At 40.4% G+C, this 17141-nt stretch overlaps 1 protein-coding gene across 3 annotated transcripts; it reads left to right on the top strand.

Annotated features, from left to right (window-relative positions):
• The first annotated feature begins 1233 nt into the window (after nt 1-1233).
• rbpms2a (RNA binding protein, mRNA processing factor 2a) lies at nt 1234-15680 on the top strand. Of its 3 annotated transcripts, XR_006839695.1 has the most exons (9): nt 1234-1771; nt 8979-9056; nt 9199-9237; nt 9516-9578; nt 10091-10241; nt 10988-11136; nt 14298-14370; nt 14619-14670; nt 14751-15680. XR_006839695.1 is itself a non-coding variant. In XM_046357164.1 (8 exons), the coding sequence occupies exons 1-7, from the start codon at nt 1715-1717 to the stop codon at nt 14361-14363; spliced, it is 603 nt and encodes a 200-aa protein (XP_046213120.1). In that variant the 5' UTR covers nt 1235-1714; the 3' UTR covers nt 14364-14370; nt 14619-15680. The 3 variants fall into 3 exon arrangements, 2 of the variants coding, with proteins under 2 accessions (XP_046213120.1, XP_046213133.1); XM_046357164.1 differs by having other exon boundaries at nt 1235-1771; nt 14619-15680; XM_046357177.1 differs by lacking the exon at nt 1234-1771 and adding an exon at nt 6555-6581 and having other exon boundaries at nt 14619-15680.
• The last annotated feature ends 1461 nt before the right edge of the window (nt 15681-17141 follow it).

Raw genomic sequence — 17141 nt, 5'->3', positions numbered from 1 at the left:
AGTTTCTCATTATTTTCCCATTAATCAATTATGTGCAAAGAAGCATTTTATTAACCCTCATACTGGGTTCATTTTGACGACAAACTAAAACACCTGATTCCACCTATAGTAATTTGATAAATAGGACCTTTATTTTAATCTGGAGACATAATGACAAGTTATCCATACCACCAGAGGTGGAGGGAGACCTGTATCAGTGATTTTGACCTGATCGTATGACTGTCTGCAAAACCAAAATTATCTTATTTTTGTGCATTTAAAAATCTGCCAATGGTAGACAAAGTTGATACAACTGAATATACATAGAGAGCTGTATTGGTGTGTAATTCTCAGAAAAGTAGTTATTCTAGGGTAAATATTTTTTAAAGTATATATTATAATCCAGGTTTCTTTGGAGACATAATATTAAATTATCCATCACCTCATAAGGTGGAGGGGGACATGTATCAGTGATTTTGACTAGATATACAGTCTGGCTCCCCAGTGGGTGGACCTATGCCCTACCAGGCCCACCATGGCTGCGCCCCTGCCCAGCCATGTGAAATCCATAGATTAGGGCTGAATGGATTTATTTAAATGGTCTGATTTCCTTATATGAATTCTAACTCACTTGAAATTATTGCATGTTGCGTTTAGATTTTTGTTCAGTATATAAATACCAGAATATCGATAATATCCTCCAATATTCTATATGTGCAACTTGTTGTGGTATTTGGGTTGCTATAACATTTGGTTTGAAGGGACTGAGGATTTGGATATAACGTTTTAAGCATCCTGCCATAGACCCTACCGCTTCACTACTAGTGACGCTAAAGCTGGCTGTGGAGTAAGTAACTAATGGAAACTGAGCCACATTTTTTGTAATGTCTCTTAGGATCAATGGATGAATCGCTTTTTTCTCTCAATAAAATTCAGTACGTTTCAAATGTTGGTGTACTGCCCCCCTTTTACCACATAAATGTGACAAAATTAGTATTTACTTCAAAATATGTTAAAACGAAATAAGCTACTAAAATCAAATTATGCTAAATCGGATTTTTTTGTAATAACGTCTACTAGACACTCCTAGCAAAATTATTGCTTGAGAAATTGCTATTGCTAAAAATATTTTTTGTTGTTTAATTTTGCCCAATTGAAAACAATCGCAGTAAGGTACTTAATTGTTACCCAGAAATTATTTGATGTCGAGATAAAAACGCCTGCATTGGACCTTTCATTTTCCTTTTTGGAGTAGCTCAGTGATTGACCGTGGTGGAGAGGGTTGGGCTTTGTCGGACAAGCTGAGAGCCATCAGAGATGAGTGCAAGTCATTCGCTTTGGCTTTTAATGTAATTGATGAGCAAATTGCAAAGCAGAGGACGAGGGACAACGGCGTGGACACCTCACGTTAAAGATTTTCCTAGATTTTTTTTCTTCTTTATTTCATCTTGACGCAAACGAGCTTGATGTGAGCAAGGGGGAAACAAGAGCACTTGTTTTTTTAACCTTTCTCTCACCTTCACAGTGCACCTATCCACTATTTCACCTTTAGTTTAACTTATTTTGTGGTTCCTTGGATACTTTTGGCTTTCCAGCACGGCTTCACCTGGTCACCCTTTTACTGCAGTCTCACGAAACCAAGATTTCTTCCGCAACTTTAAAGCACTTCAGAGAAAAATCTACCAACAGGGAAAACATACTTTTGTCTTATACAAAGAAGCGCAAAAGTCACACAATGAGTCTCAAATCTGATTCTGAGCCGAACAACAATGTTGTATCCTTGGAAGAGGAGGTAAGGGGAAGATTAGTCCTTGGTGTTTTGTTGCACACATTTTTATTGAGCGTGTCAGTTGTGTTTGTCGCTTTTTTCAGGTCTGAGGATTCCAAGAAGTCTTATTCTATTTTAAAGACTAATTTGCATAGTGTGTAAAACTTGTAGCGCATGTATCTTCCTTTGTAGCCTAGCTTCGTTGTATCTTACGTCTGTAGGCCTTTTAAATTACGCCATATAAATCCAAATGTTGGATTTGAAAGTAGGAATGAGGCTACTTTTAAAGAAATTACTCCGAATTCACTGTTTTCACACTTCAACATAGTACTTTGTTTTATTTTTGACCAAGTCAAAATATCGGATAAGGATATTATAGCGCAAGTAGACCAAAAACATGTTGCCTTTTAGTATCGCATTTGACTCTTTAGGTGGATTGACACTATGCGACACACCTGTAACGTAGGGCTACCTTGTGGGAAAGCCAGCGTGCGATCAAACTACAAATATTACTTCAATGTGAGTTACAATGTTTTCGTCTTGTAAAGGCAGAGTTTACGAGAGTTCACTACTTGCAAACTAAAGGGAGGATTTCTGAAGTCGAAATATTATTTACAAATAGTGGGGGGTCTGTGGAAATCTCATCGTTTTATTAGTTGACCTTGAGCATTTCAGGAAAAAAAGGTTGAATTTCGATTGTGTGGAATGTATGTTCAGTTTAGTCTTCCATTCCTAATTGAGACCTTAATTGCTGAACATTTGATTTCCCCAATATTTTTTAAAGCACGAATTTGCTGCAACTGCGTTCTTATTAAATACAGTGTGTTTGGTGGGTTTTGGAGGCTACTAAACTACTATGGGGAGGGTAATGCATAATCAAAATACACGCTGCACATAATCTACAAGTAGGCCTACTGGAACATTCTGCAAGTACTGCTATTCAATGGTCATTTAAGCAATAAGGCACAAGGGGTATGGGCTGTTTTTTACACACGACTCAACGCTGAATGTCTGGATACAGCCCTTAAGGTGATTTTATTGCTATTAAACTGGTTACCAACGTAACAAATGTTTTGTCATAGCCGTGGTATACCACGGCTGTCAGCCAATTAGCATTCAGGGCTTGTACTACGCAGTTTATAATTAAATATTCCCATAGTTTCTTGAATGTTATTTGGGGCGACAGGGTAGCCTAGTGGTTAGAGCGTTGGACTAGTTAAGGTTGCAAGTTCAAATCCCCGAGCAGACAAGGTACAAATCTGTCGTTCTGCCCCTGAACAGGCAGTTAATCCACTGTTCCTAGGCCGTCATTGAAAATAAGAATTTGTTCTTGACTGACTTGCCTAGTTAAATAAAGGTTTAAAAAAATAATTGTAGGCTACGCTGAATGAGCTTTAATAGGACAACTATTACCCCATGGAAATTGGAATGTTTTACTCCATTGTAAACAATTTATACTGTTAGCTTCAATGTGTTAAACTTGAACTCATGGATTTTCATTCTTTGCATCCATAGCTCAATCTATGAATTTGAGTAGTTTCTCCAGCCCCATCTTAGCTTTATAGTAAAGTGGTGATACTGCTGTTTGGCTAAATTCATTCGAGATTGTGGCTTCAATGTGATATACAGTGCCTTCGGAAGGTTTATAGACCCCTTGACTTTTTCCAAGTTGTTACAATACTGTCTCATTCTAAAATTGATAACTGTATATATATATATTTTTAAATCTACACCACCCCATAATGACAGAGAAACAGGTTTAGACATTGTGCAAATATATTAACAACTTATTTACATCCATCCGTATGCAGACCCTTTGCTATGACACTCAATTGTGCTCAGGTGCATCCTGTTTCCATTGATCATCCTTGAGATGTTTCTACAACTTGATTGGAGTCCACCTGTGGTAAATTCAATTGATTGGACATGATTTGGAAAGGCACATGCCTGTCCTATATAAGGTCCCACAGTTGACAGTGCATGTCAGAGCAAAAACCAAGCCATGAGGTTGAAGGAATTGTCCGTAGAGCTCAGACAGGATTGTGTCAATGTACTCTTCCCCAGAACTGTGCCAAAACATTTCTGCAGTGTTGATAGTCCACAAGAAGTGTCCTCCATCATTCTTCAATGGAAGAAGTTAAGGACCACCAATACTCTCCCTAGAGCTGGCCGCCCAGCCAAACTGAGCAATCTGGGGAGAAGGGCCTTGGTCAGGGAGGTGTTGGTCACTGACAGAGCTCCAGAGTTCCTATGTGGAGATGGTTGCCCTTCTGGAATGGAATACAGATCCTTGATCTGAACATCTCTGGAGAGACTTGAAAATAGCTGTGCAGCAATGCTCCACATCCAACCTGACATAGCTTGAGAGGATCTGCAGAGACGAATGGGAGAAACTCTCCAAATACAGGTGTGCCAAGCTTGTGGCCTCACACCCAAGAAGATCTGAGGCTGTAATTGTTGCTGAAGGTGCTTCAACAAAGTACTGAGTAAAGGGTTTGAATACTTATGTAAATGGGTTATTTCCATTTTTTTATTTCTAAAAATTGGTTTGAACTTTTTCATTATGGGGTATTGTGTGTAGATTGAAAATTTAATACATTTTAGATTAAGGCTGTAAAATAACAATGTGGAAAAAGTCAAAGGGTCTGAATACTTTCCGAATGCACTGAATGACATGTCCTGTGTGGCGTGGCTGGTAGAGCATGTCCAGGGTTGTGGGTTCGATTCACATGGTGGACCAGTATAAAAATGTATTCAGTCACTACTGTAAGTCCTGCTAAATGACAAATGTTAATGAGGGCTATCTATTAGTGGGGAATCCTTTTAGATGTACACTACCGTTCAAAAGTTTGTGGTCACTTAGAAATTCTTTGTTTTTAAAAACACATTTTGTCCATTTAAAATAACATCAAATTGATCAGAAATACACTGTAGAGATGTTTAATGTTGTAAATGACTATTGTAGCTGGAAACCGCTGATTGTTTATGGAATATCTACATGGGCGTACAATCAGCTGTTTGCAACAGTCATTTACAACATTAACAATGTCTACACTGTATTTCTGATCAATGTGATGTTAATTTAATGGACATAATTTTCTTTCAAAAACAAGGACAATTCTAAGTGACCCCAAACATTTGAACGGTTGTGTACAGTACCAGTCAATAGTTTGGACAGCTATTCATTCCAGGGTTTTTCTTTGTACTATTTTCTATATTGTAGAATAATATTGAGGACAAACTATGAAATAAACAAGTCAAAATATATTTGCGGTTGTTCAAATAGGCACCCTTTGCCTTGATTAAAGCTTTGCACACTCTTGGCACTCTGTCAGCCAGCATCGAGGTAGTCCCCTGCAATGCATTTCAATTAACTTCGCCTTGTTAATTTGTGGAATTTCTTTAATTAATGCATTTGAGCCACTCAGTTGTGTTGTGACAAGGTAGAGGTGGTATACAGAAGATAGCCCTATTTGATGAAACACCCAGTCCATATTATGGCAAGAACAGCACAAATAAGCAAAGAGAAACAACAGCCCATTACTTTTTAAGACATGAAAGTCAGTCAATCAGGAAAATGTAAATAACTTTGAACGTTTCTTCAAGTGCAGTCACAAACCATCAAGCGCTATGATGAAACTGGCTCTCGTGAGGGCTGCCACACGAAAGACCCAGAGTTACCTCTGCTGCGGAGGATAAGTTTATTTGAGTTACCAGCCTCAAATTGCAGCCCAAATAAATGAGTTCAAGTAACAGACGCATCTAAATATCAACTGTTCAGGGGAGACTGGGTGAATCAGGCCTTCATGGTTGAATTGCTGCAAAGAAACCACTACTAAAGGACACCAGTAAGAGACTTACTTGTGTCAAACTGTAGCAATGGACATTAGACCGGTGGAAATCTGTCCTTTTTGGTTCCAACCGCTGTGTCTTTGTGAGACGCAGGGTAGATGAACGGAACTCTGCATGGAGCTGTGGGGGTGCTTTGCTGGTGACCCTGTCAGTGATTTATTTAGAATTCAAAGCACGCTTAACCAGCATGGCTACCACTGCATTCTGCAGCAATACGCCATCCCATCTGGGTTGCACTTAGTCCCACTATCATTTGTTTTTCAACAGGACAATCGCCTTACACACCTCCAGACTGTAAGGGCTATTTGAACAATAATTAGTGATGGAGTGCTGTATCAAATGACCTAGCCTCCACAATCTCCCAACCTCAACCCAGTTTCGGATGAGTTGGAAAAGCAGCCAACGAGCTCAGCATATGTGTGAACTCCAAGACTGTTAGAAAAGCATTCCTTGTGAAGCTGGTTGAGAGAATGCCAAGATTGTGCAAAGCTGTCATTAATGCAAAGATTGGCTACTTTTGGAGACTCTAAAATGCGTTTTGATTTGTTAAACACTTTGTTTGGGTTACTACATGATTCCATGTGTTAATAGTTTTGATGCCTTCATTCTACCGTGTCGAAAATATTTTAAAAATAAACCCTTGAATGAGTGTTTCCAAACTTGAGTGGTACTGTATATCGTTTAAACGGCATGTTTACTGTCCAGCCTTGGCACTTGAATATATTGCTACAGTACTGAAACTGCACAGCTTTGGTCCAGTGGAAGCTCTTGAATCCACTGCCAGCCCTATAAAATGTAAATGTAAAATCCTCCAGTAGGAGGCAGTATAATAATTTGTTTTCCACTTGAGTTCAAGCTACCCATTGTGCTTAGGCTGTTGTGACCTTCCTCATGTAAATGTTACAGGCCCTGTATGCTTTTTGGATCTTTTGTCAAAAGCCAATGAAGTGACTGGAATAATTGGATGAATATGACTATTTTGGTGAGTTTCATGTTACTTCAAAGTTAACACCTAGATATCAGTTCATTATGCTTTGTCTTACCGGATAAACAAAATTTAGTAGTCATTATATCCTCCGACCTGTCCTCTGTGATCTGAAGTCAGCTTTTGGACCAGTGGTAGGTACTGTTCTTGTTTCATAGGGCTTACTGTTGTAAATATCCTCCAGTGTACAGGTAATCTCTAAGGCTTCAGTACCTGTAGCCTACAGCCCAATCCCAAATAGACAACCAAACTCTAAACACTTGTGTAGATCTGAAAGGATGAAATATGGTAATGGCTCCCCCTGGTAGTTTAGGGAGAAGTTTCACTGTATTGCTCATACCAATCAAATCCTTTCTCCAAGTGTCGGCCCTAGGGGAAAGGTCAACCATTTCCTATTTTAATTGAGTAGAAAATGTGTGCAAAATGTCACTAGTGAATTTCTTCACAAACTGCAATGAGATCTGTATTTTAATTTACCACCTGAGCATTGCACGCATTAAAGCTGGAATCCACATTACGGGAAACGGCGCACTGTTCACCCCAGCACCTTGTTTTTTTGTTTATGAAACTGAGGGGAGGACCATTTTTACAATTGTGGTTTAAAAAATTTAAACGCAATACATAATCTGCTGTTCTATCACTCATGCAATGATTTCTGAGGGCAAAGTCTTCGTTGTTTTCTTTGTTGTAATATCGGAAATTGGCGTGGCAGTTTCACCATTACTGATTCCAGCTTTAAGATGTACTTTTTTCTCTGAATTGCTAGATGGGTGTTAGTTACTGTGCTGCTATCGTACTTACCCTTGTTAGAAAATCAATTGATTGTGTTCTCCCAGGAATAATATACTCATGGTGTCTGAAGTGTTGAGTAATTTCCAGTGTATTGGTGGAAATTACCCTCTGTCCTGAATAAGGAAAACTCATCTCTTGGTATTGCCTTTGTGGTGTGTGTGTGTGTGCACGCATCCTTAGCCTCCCTTTTAATGTCCAGGAACCTCGACCATATACTTGGCTAGGTTCTGAAATAGCCTTTCTAAATGTTTTTTTTTCTTGATTCCTCACATCCTCTGTCTGAAATCTGTGATGCCCATTTGGTCTAAAATTAGATGCCATTCACCCTTGTTGTGTTTAATCGGCAGGTTCAATTGAACAAGAATCAGTTCCCTTTAGCTGAAGTTGCCATAAGTTCCCCAAAAGGCCTGTTAATATGAGCCCTAGGTGGTGTTCACATTTATTCCTTCGAAAGCCTGGCATTCACTTGTTCTCATCCTATCTAGTGCAAAAAAAAAACATTCTCACAGATTAGCTGTACATTGGCAGAAGTCTCTGAATACCTGTATATGAAGTGTTTTGCTACTTGCACATTTTTCCCAAAGCCCATCAAAAGCCAAAGTTAGGAATGACATGTAAGTATACTAGTGAAATTTATGAAAATGTCATTTTTTTCTAAAGTAAGCCTCAGTGAAAAATGCTACAGAAGGTAAGAATGGAAAACCTGAAATTAAACAGCTGGGGTGACTTCACACAAGGCAATATACACTTCTGTAGCTTTAAGGTGCAGAGTGAGTGTTAAAGGCTCAAAGCTGTACCCAAATTAAGCCTGAAGTTCAACTTGTATTCATTGTTGTGAATTGAAATGATTGTGTCAATGCTGATAGTTGTAATTGCTAGATTTTCGCTTTCAATATTAAATGTACACCTCTTCTGAGGCGTCTGTGCTTCAGCTAGTAAACTCTGCTTCTCATGTGCATTGGTTGGCTTCTTCATGCATTCTGATATAAGTTGAGTTATCTGGAATTTGAAGCTATGTAAGAAATAGGCTACTTGACCCATTGAGCTAATAAAAAAGGACACCAACAAATTATAACTATTGAACATATAAACTTAGCTCATTTGAATCAAAGTAGGGTTGTTTCTTTAAGGGTGTTAAGTCTTGCTCGTTTCATTCTATCCAATGCCTGCCTCACTCGGGGCGGCAGGGTAGCCTAGTGGTTAGAGCGTTGGACTAGTAATTGAAAGGTTGCAGCAAGATCAAATTCCCGAGCTGACAAGGTACAAATGTTCTGCCCCTGAACAAGGCAGTTAACCCACTGTTCCTAGGCTGTCATTGAAAATAAGAATTTGTTCCTAACGGACTTGCCTAGTTAAAAAGAGAGAAAATAAACTCAAACATTGGTTTCTGAACCTCAAAAACATTAGTCCTGTTGCCAGGACAAAATGTGTTCAAAATCAAAGCATAAAAACTAGCATAGCCAGGTTTTAAATTGGGGGTATGCATGTTGCCTCAACCCTCACTCTTGGATGATCTCTTGTGATTTTTATACCCTACAATGGCAACCTCATCTGACCTTTTTTTAGTAGCGTGTGTCTGAAGTTAGCATTTTGTGTTTCCAGGTACGAACTCTCTTTGTCAGCGGCCTTCCAGTTGATATCAAGCCACGGGAACTCTACCTGCTCTTCAGACCATTCAAGGTAGGCCAGAATTTGTCAAATGTCTGAACTATTACTTTTTTCCTGATTCACCTTATTGACATGCTTAATAAGTGTGTCCAGCTTGTCAAGTTCGGTGTTCTTGTGACTTACATGGTGTTTGTGGTTTTACTTGCATTTACAGGGTTATGAAGGATCCCTTATTAAGTTGACTTCAAAGCAGGTGAGACTTTGTCCATATCTGAGGTATGAGAGGTACAAAGGGAGCGAGGATGCTTGTAGTTGATTGTACTGTAGACTTGCAATTTTATACCTTCAAGTGATGCTCTAGTAGCCTAAATATTAGATGTTTCCTTTGGTTCATTCCTTCATTATTGCCGCTAACAGACACCATTTGTTTGCATGTGGAAATGTAATAGTGTACCTTTTAGCCAATCTAAGAGTCATCAGTCTTTTCCCTGTATTGTCTCTGATGCTCTGTTTTCTCGCGCTCTCTTCCAGCCTGTCGGGTTTGTTACCTTTGACAACCGGACAGGTGCTGAAGCTGCGAAGAACGCATTAAACGTAAGCAGTCATTCAGCCATTAATAAGTGGACGTGAGGCTATCCCTGAATTGTTGAGTAATCATCTTCATCCTTTGGGGATTTGTTTTCATGCTTAACTGCAGGTTGACACCTTGACATAGGAACTAAATGTTGACCTTGACTTCAATTCCAATATGCAAGATTGTTGGGTCATGACTGCCCACTATGGAAGAAGACTCAATTGTCTACTTACCATAATGCAGTTGAATGTGACAAGATGGCTGTTTTTACTGTGATATATATTACCTCGATGGTTCAACTAATGTAGTTATGTATAACCGGTCAACTGAAAGGCCTCCTTTTCCATATTGGCCAGAAGCTCTACCACCCCCCTCTCCCTATGTAAGTGCTTTCCTCAATGGGCTCTTCTGAAGAGTTGCCGTGGTACAGTAATTTGACCTGTATGCATGTGAGCAGACTAAAGAGCACTTTGCACCTCTTCTCAGAGTATAGTCCCACCACCCCTTTACAGTGTTCACTATCTCTCTCTAGGGGATCCGTTTTGACCCTGAGAGTCCCCAGACCCTGCGCTTAGAGTTCGCTAAAGCCAACACGAAGATGGCAAAGAGTAAGCTGATGGCCACACCGAACCCCACAAATATCCACCCAGCTCTAGGAGCACACTTCATTGCACGGGACCCATGTAAGTGTGCGGCTCTACCCTAGAAACACTCACCACGCGGACATAGGCTTCCCCCAATCCTCCTTTCCCTCCTCTCCTTTTTGAATATGCACTACAGACAATGCTGGATCAATTAACTCACCTCTACACCTCAAGTAGATTGTAGTTTTATTTCTGCTGGTCAGGCACAACTAGGTAGTGCACAATGTTCCACTTCAATTAAATTCACCACGATTGTTGGAACCAGGACTAAGAGGGGTCCTCCAGTGGTTATTGATTAATCTGCTGCACCAGGGTTTTTAATCCCATGCACCTGCGCTTTGCTCCCCCAAACACTGTTAAATCCACACTTTAAATAGTCTCGGCTCTCCTCATTGACCGGTCCCCCAGAAGTAAGGCACGGTGAAAGAGAATTGTTCTAGTCAGACTAGCAGGACATGGATCCAGTTTGAATACTTGACCCAATACATCCTCCTGCCCTTATTCATGGATCACAGATCTAACATATTTACACAGGTGTGAACAATTTGGTTGGGAACTTGGTTTCACACACATTCTGATAAATCATCTGGAGGCCAGTTACGTTTTCCAAATTTTTAAACATGGCCGTTGTCCTGAGTCATTTAGGCACCAAAAGGGAGCAAATGCTTTTGAAATGAGAAGATGCTAACTGATATCTCCCTAAAGTTATCTTTTTGCCCCCCTTCCAAGAAATTCCCAAATTGAGATCAGAACTACTATGCATTTGAGCATATTTTTTTCCATAGATGACCTAACAGGGGCAGCAATGATCCCAGCCTCTCCCGAGGCTTGGGCCCCTTACCCACTGTACACCACGGAGCTTCCCCCTGGGCTCCCCCATGCTGCCTTCTCCTACCCGGCCGCTGCCGCTGCTGCCGCAGCCCTCCACGCCCAGGTGAGTGACCAACCGGTGGGTCTACTGCCCCTTCAACATCTCTCTCATTTACCATCCAGTCTATATGTGTAGCATATGATCGCGGAACATACATGGATACACATCAGGATTGGTCTCAATCCCAAATAAAATTGGGTAATCATTCTTGATAGTTCCATTTCAATCATCTGACGTCATAAGGAACCAGTAGTGAGCTTATCCACCCTTAAACATGCACAACCTGATACTGTATTGTTCAACATGACAGGATCCATTCTGTGCATTTGGGAGGGCTTTTTGCCAAGCCCGCTGACTGCCTGTCTTACATACGGTAAGAAACCACACCAGTGGAGTAAAATAAGGGTCCAACCTCTGTCTGCTTCACTCCTTTCGTAAAATTCCTCACAACAACATTCCTGCGCACGGGATTCGTTGCTAAGAGATCACCACAGAGAAAATCTGTTTTTAATTGGCTCTCAGGTTGGATTATGCATTGGTCGTTGAGTGAATCTGTTGCCCATAAAGTCCTGTAAAACGTTAGCCAAGCCTCTCCACTGTTTTGGCTGTTTCTATGACCTCTTAAAACAAGTGAGTGAGGACAGTCTTGACAGCACTGCTCAGATAGAGCATTGTTTTATTCACAATGAACTCTGACCCTCAAGTATGATACATGGAATTATGAGTTGTCATTAAATACGGAGTGTCTCGTGTTTCTTGTGTAGGACATCTGTTGAATTAAATTAATTTGCTTGCTTCGCACCTAGATATGCATCTTGATGGCTTTGTCACAAGTAAAATATCATACATTCTTATACTGTAAGAAAATAGAATGTGTCATCACTCTGGTGACTAGAGTGGTATGACTCTAAATGATCATTGTAAGCCTTTAATCGGTTGTGACTGGTTGTCCTGCGAACCAGCTCTCGGTGAGCAGACCAATCGTTTGGTTGGCTCTGGCATTCCTGCGAATTGCCGTAGCAATAACTCAATGCGAGTTAAAGGTCAAAGCTGTGTAGGGGTTGACTGTTTTCTACGTGCCAGCACATATCAACCTGACTCTGTACTTCAGGGCTACAGTGTACCTGAAGTCTTGGGCATGTTGTGTTCCTGTAGCTGTTCCCTTTGCTTTTACCAATATTCTGGTTTAAGGGAATGCAGATGTCTTTTCTCACTCACACATTCAATTGCAGTTTTCCATGGGTGGCGTTGTACTAACCATTCCCTTAATAGTTGTGGAATACACACCAATTGGAAACCTTCCTGGAAACCACAGTATCATGTCGATGGCCGGCTGAAAAAGAGACCATTAAAGGTGAAAGTGCAGTCAAATCTCAGTAACTGCGAACTGTGAAGTTCAGTGAGGTGAATGAGGGCATCCATGCATCATTCATTCCCCTCAATGTGCATAGGTAATCAAAGTCTTAGGTCAGAGGGCCTTTTGTTATGTAATGTGTAGTGCCTGCAGAGCTAAGCCCCCAAATTCCACAAGTTCACTTATGAGATGCTGTGTATTTGTAGTAGTCACCAACCTTGGTCCTGGAGAACTACATTTGTATCAAATAAGATTTTATTTGTCACATGCGCCAACTACAACAAACTGAAATGCTTACTTATAAGCCCTTAACGAACAATGCCGTTTTCAGAAATATAAGAGTAAAAAAAAAATACAATTAGTAAATATTTTAAGTAACAAGGCTACCAGTACAGAGTCAATGTGTGGGGGTACAGGTTAGTAGTAATTGGCGTAATATGTACATTATGGGTAAAGTGACTATGCATAGATGATAAACATTGAGTAACAGCCCAGCACCAATAACATTTTGTGAACACGGGTATCTGGGATATAGCTCAGCCTCACCCTCCCTCTTTTTCATTATGATTGAAAAGACAACTGATGCAAGATCTTTGTTTAGTGCTGGCTGGAACAAAAGGCTGCACACCCTGTAGCTCTGTTTACTGTAGTAAAACCACCTCCCTCACAGTTGGTAGGTATAGAGTGATGCTACCCCTAGATGCTGATCTTGAGCCAGTTTAGCATTTGCCCCACTAATGGTTAGGATTAGGGGAGATGCTAATCCCCTAGATTTGTATCGCAGGTGGCTGGTAGCACTTTAATTGGGGAGGACGGGCTCCTAGTAATGTCTGGAATGGAATAGATGCAATGGTGTTGATACCAATCCATTTAATCCATTCAAGCTTTTGAGCTGTCCTCCCCTCAGCAGCCTCCTGTTATCTGTTCCTTGGGGGAAACTTCACCCTGTGGCTAATAGCTCTGCTACTTGAACTTTGACCCAATAATGGTGGCTGCTCATTGATGGGCTCCCTCATACATTAACAAGCTCCCTCTCATTCTATTTGCATAGGAAGTTAATTGTTAAGTCTATTTTCCAAGCCCAGCGGGGCCTGAGGAATGTGGGGCATTCTGAGGGGTGCGTTCCGGGGGGAAAAAAAGAATGCAACATGACCACAGGGTATGGAAGTGCTGAACACATTGTCTGGCGTTCTCCTACCGGTGCCCTTGGCTGGAACAAAGGTCTGATGCGTGGCACTGTCCAATGGGAGACAGGAAAACAACTAATGGCGACGTGGTGAAAGCTACAGAAATTGGGTCTGAAAACAGTAGCTTTTCTGTACAGCTCAGTGGCTGGTTTGTAGAGTAGACTGACACTAATGCCATGTAGAGTTGTACTCTAGGTTAAATGTCTTGTCAGTGAAAGTCAATTATTTGAACTTGGAGCACCCCCAGACTAGATCCTGTTTTGATTATTTCTGCTGTTCTCCCCATTTTTAGTACCTCTGTGGCTAAAACAACATTCCTTACTCCGGGATACTTCAACTGGTGACTATCCAGGAGAATAAAGAAAAAGGAGCACTCTGTTGCTGTGTTAATCAGATTTATTGACCGAACAAATGCCTACTCTGTAACAATTGAATGTCTGTAAAGTGTCTGAAGCAATATTCACAACCAAGTATTTGGTAACCCTGAAAGTAATTGTCTCTGGTAAGGTGATCAGAAGAATACTAGGCCAGTATTTCACCTGGGTTGTGTTCATTAGACAGCACATGGAAGAAAACTGACCAACAGGGAGGGACTACCTTGTCTAATAAATCAAATGCGGAACATGACCCAAGCATGGGCTTTCCTGCTGGAGTGCCCTCTAAGTCTGCTTTGTATTCCCCAGATGCGTTGGTACCCGTCCCCATCTGAAACCTCACAACCAGGATGGAAATCCCGTCAGTTCTGTTAAGTGTTTAGTAAGTATGACCCATCCCAAGAAGCCTAGCTAAACTGTCTGCATCCGAAATGGCACCCTATTACTTACTACTCAACTTTTGACAAGGGCCTACATAGGAAGTAGTGCACTGAAGAGAATAGGGTGGGTGCCCTTTCAGACTCATCCCATGTCATTATTTCTTGAGCTTTCACACGTGAAGCTTTCAGTTGGCTAATTTGTATGGACTTGCAAAACAATGTTTTTAAACCATTTTCTCGCTCTCCCCAGATCCCATTCAGTACCTGAAGGTTTTTGTTTTTCCCCTCAGAGCAGAGTAAAGGTATTCTGAACTCAATTGAATTTAAATCCGGTTTATTTAACGGACATTAAGGTGCATTACCGATGTTGCTTTCCTCGCAGAAAAATGGAGAAGAGGATTTTGAGACCGTGGAAACATGTTGCGGACGACAATCTGAAGCAGAAGACAATCTGACTTTTTGGCCTTTTGACGGTACAGCCCCCCCCCCCAAAAAAGTGTGCGCAGTCTTTTCTCGAAGTGGACCTAACTCTGTGCTGAAACTATCAAGCTGCTCTCCATTGGATGTGGGTGGGACTCAACAATCAATCCATGTTGAAGTATTCGGCATGAATTAGAAATCCAAACATTTTGTCATTTCATATTGCTTATGTTGCCATAATAGCGAGAGGTCTCGGCGGACCCCTACAGTATGTTTTCATTATTCTTAGTCTCGCTTCTTTGAAGATTACCTTGGATTGAGTTGCTTACGATGTTACCTGCGAAGTAGATGCAGACATCTTGTTACTTGTCATTTTTGTTTTTCTTTGTTCAGAATGGATAATGTTTGCACTGGGTTTTCTTTTTCTTCTTCTGATCTTTAACTGTAAACCTGTCCAAGAATGCTGACTGTCTAACCTTGGACCTTTTGAATGCAACTTCTAACGACCCAGTTTTGCCAAAATATCTGTCTGTTTAGATTATATTTGAACAAAAAAAGTGAGTACAAGTATTTTTGTACATTTGTGTAATGAGTATTTATGCATTTTTGTGCAATTTAAAGAAGTAATCTGTATAAGTTGATGTTTAGTCTGCCCTTTTGTGGGTTTCTTTGGTGTTATTTTTGATGGATGTTGAATCCTGTCTATAATATCCTGTTTTGCAGTAGAACAAAAGTGCAATTTTCTTTGGCTTGGTGTTAATTAAATACTGAAATATTCTGACCGTGGCAGTCAGAACTGCTACTGTACATGGACTGCTAACATGAGATTGCTGTAAAACAAAATGCTGATCATTCAGAATGTGAAACTGGATAATAAATGGATTGATCTGAAGTGTTTTTTTTTATTTTTTATTTATTTATATAAACACGGGACTGATCAAATGTTACCTCAACTGAAGGATGGAACATGATGGATCTGAACATAAATGTACACTTTGAATTGGCACTTTTGGTTTCTGGTGATTCCCCATAATGTCCTTGGATTGTATTTCTTTCTTTCTAGCCTTTGGGTCTTATAATAAATGCGTAGGAGCAGTTGTAGTGCTGGGGATTTAAATGTTAACTTTAAAAAATCTACTCAAACATGTGCCAGTTCACGCAAAAGTTGTCATTAATAAAAAATTATGTGAGAATGTGCTTAATGCCCTGCAAACTTTAGACTGTGCATATGCACGATGTAGTGGTTGAATTGCAAGCAGACAGTAATTTGTGAAAATGGGGGATATGCCGCGATTAGGCTTTAACTGAAAATATAGTAAAAAGATGCTGCTGTTAGTGAGAAGTGTTTGCAATCTAAAATAATTAGCAGAATAAGTAACTTGACTGATGCTTTCATACTCCTGACACAGCCAAAAAATAAGGTACTTCACAATTGTAAATGGATAAGTATTTAGTGATATGACCTGGACCATGGTTTAAACAATAGGCTGCAGTTGAACTTCAGAACAGTTCACCTTTTCCATTGATGTATGAAGGCTACTACTGTGTGTGAGTACCTTCATTTCATATTTCTGGAGTGGACATTTCGGTATTCACGGTCAGTCCAGCATAGGTTGAGAGAAATAGATTCAAACATGCTACTGACAGGTCCACAAATTATTTACATTTTGAAATTCTAAGTCCTTTTCCAAATACACTGCTCTACATGACTAACAAGCTTGTACATTACAGCACAGGCTATACACTAGCAGGAAGTGTGTGCACATGGCAACCTACAGACTATGGAACTTGTAGACATGGTAAACTTAGAACATCTAATGTAAACTGCAGTATTGTATGTCTACACAACATTAACCATGATCGTTGTACACAAATTGCCTGCCACCACAGAAAAGCTAACGAACAGCTAATTGCTAACAGGCATGCTAAATACTAATTCATTCTGAATGGAAATGCTACCACTAGGGGAGCTGGCTAACAAGCTCAACGTAAATGGTGATTAGAACAATAGGCGATGTGCTCTGAAAGTGAGACCTTTTAAGTCACTTTTCGATGTATGCACAAAATATCAGACAGCAAAGGTATTGTGACCACAGGAGGGAAACGTGTAGCGACAGATAGGCCTAGTTTTGTTTGGGTGGGGAGCCAGGCCGAGCCAATCAGAATGAGTTTTTCCCCACAAAAGGGCTTTATTACAGACATGGTAGAGAAATTAACATTCAATTCACTGGCAAAAGCTTTGACGGACAAGCTCCTTCAACTTGAGGCATCTGTGGCATTGTGTTGACAAAACTGCACATTTTAAAGTGGCCTTATTGTCCCCAGTACAAGGTGCACTTGTGTAACGATCATG

Source organism: Oncorhynchus gorbuscha, linkage group LG01, assembly GCF_021184085.1.
Source record: "Oncorhynchus gorbuscha isolate QuinsamMale2020 ecotype Even-year linkage group LG01, OgorEven_v1.0, whole genome shotgun sequence".
Lineage (NCBI taxonomy): Eukaryota > Metazoa > Chordata > Actinopteri > Salmoniformes > Salmonidae > Oncorhynchus > Oncorhynchus gorbuscha.
This window is presented reverse-complemented; position numbering and strand designations above follow the sequence as displayed.

Excerpts from the sequence above, each read along its gene's own strand:
- rbpms2a (XM_046357164.1), top strand. The coding sequence starts at position 1,715 with ATGAGTCTCAAATCTGATTCTGAGCCGAACAACAATGTTGTATCCTTG. Across the intron at positions 1,772-8,978 it reads TTGTATCCTTGGAAGAGGAG|GTACGAACTCTCTTTGTCAG; the intron begins GTAAGGGGAAGA and ends TTGTGTTTCCAG. Across the intron at positions 9,579-10,090 it reads CTGCGAAGAACGCATTAAAC|GGGATCCGTTTTGACCCTGA; the intron begins GTAAGCAGTCAT and ends ATCTCTCTCTAG.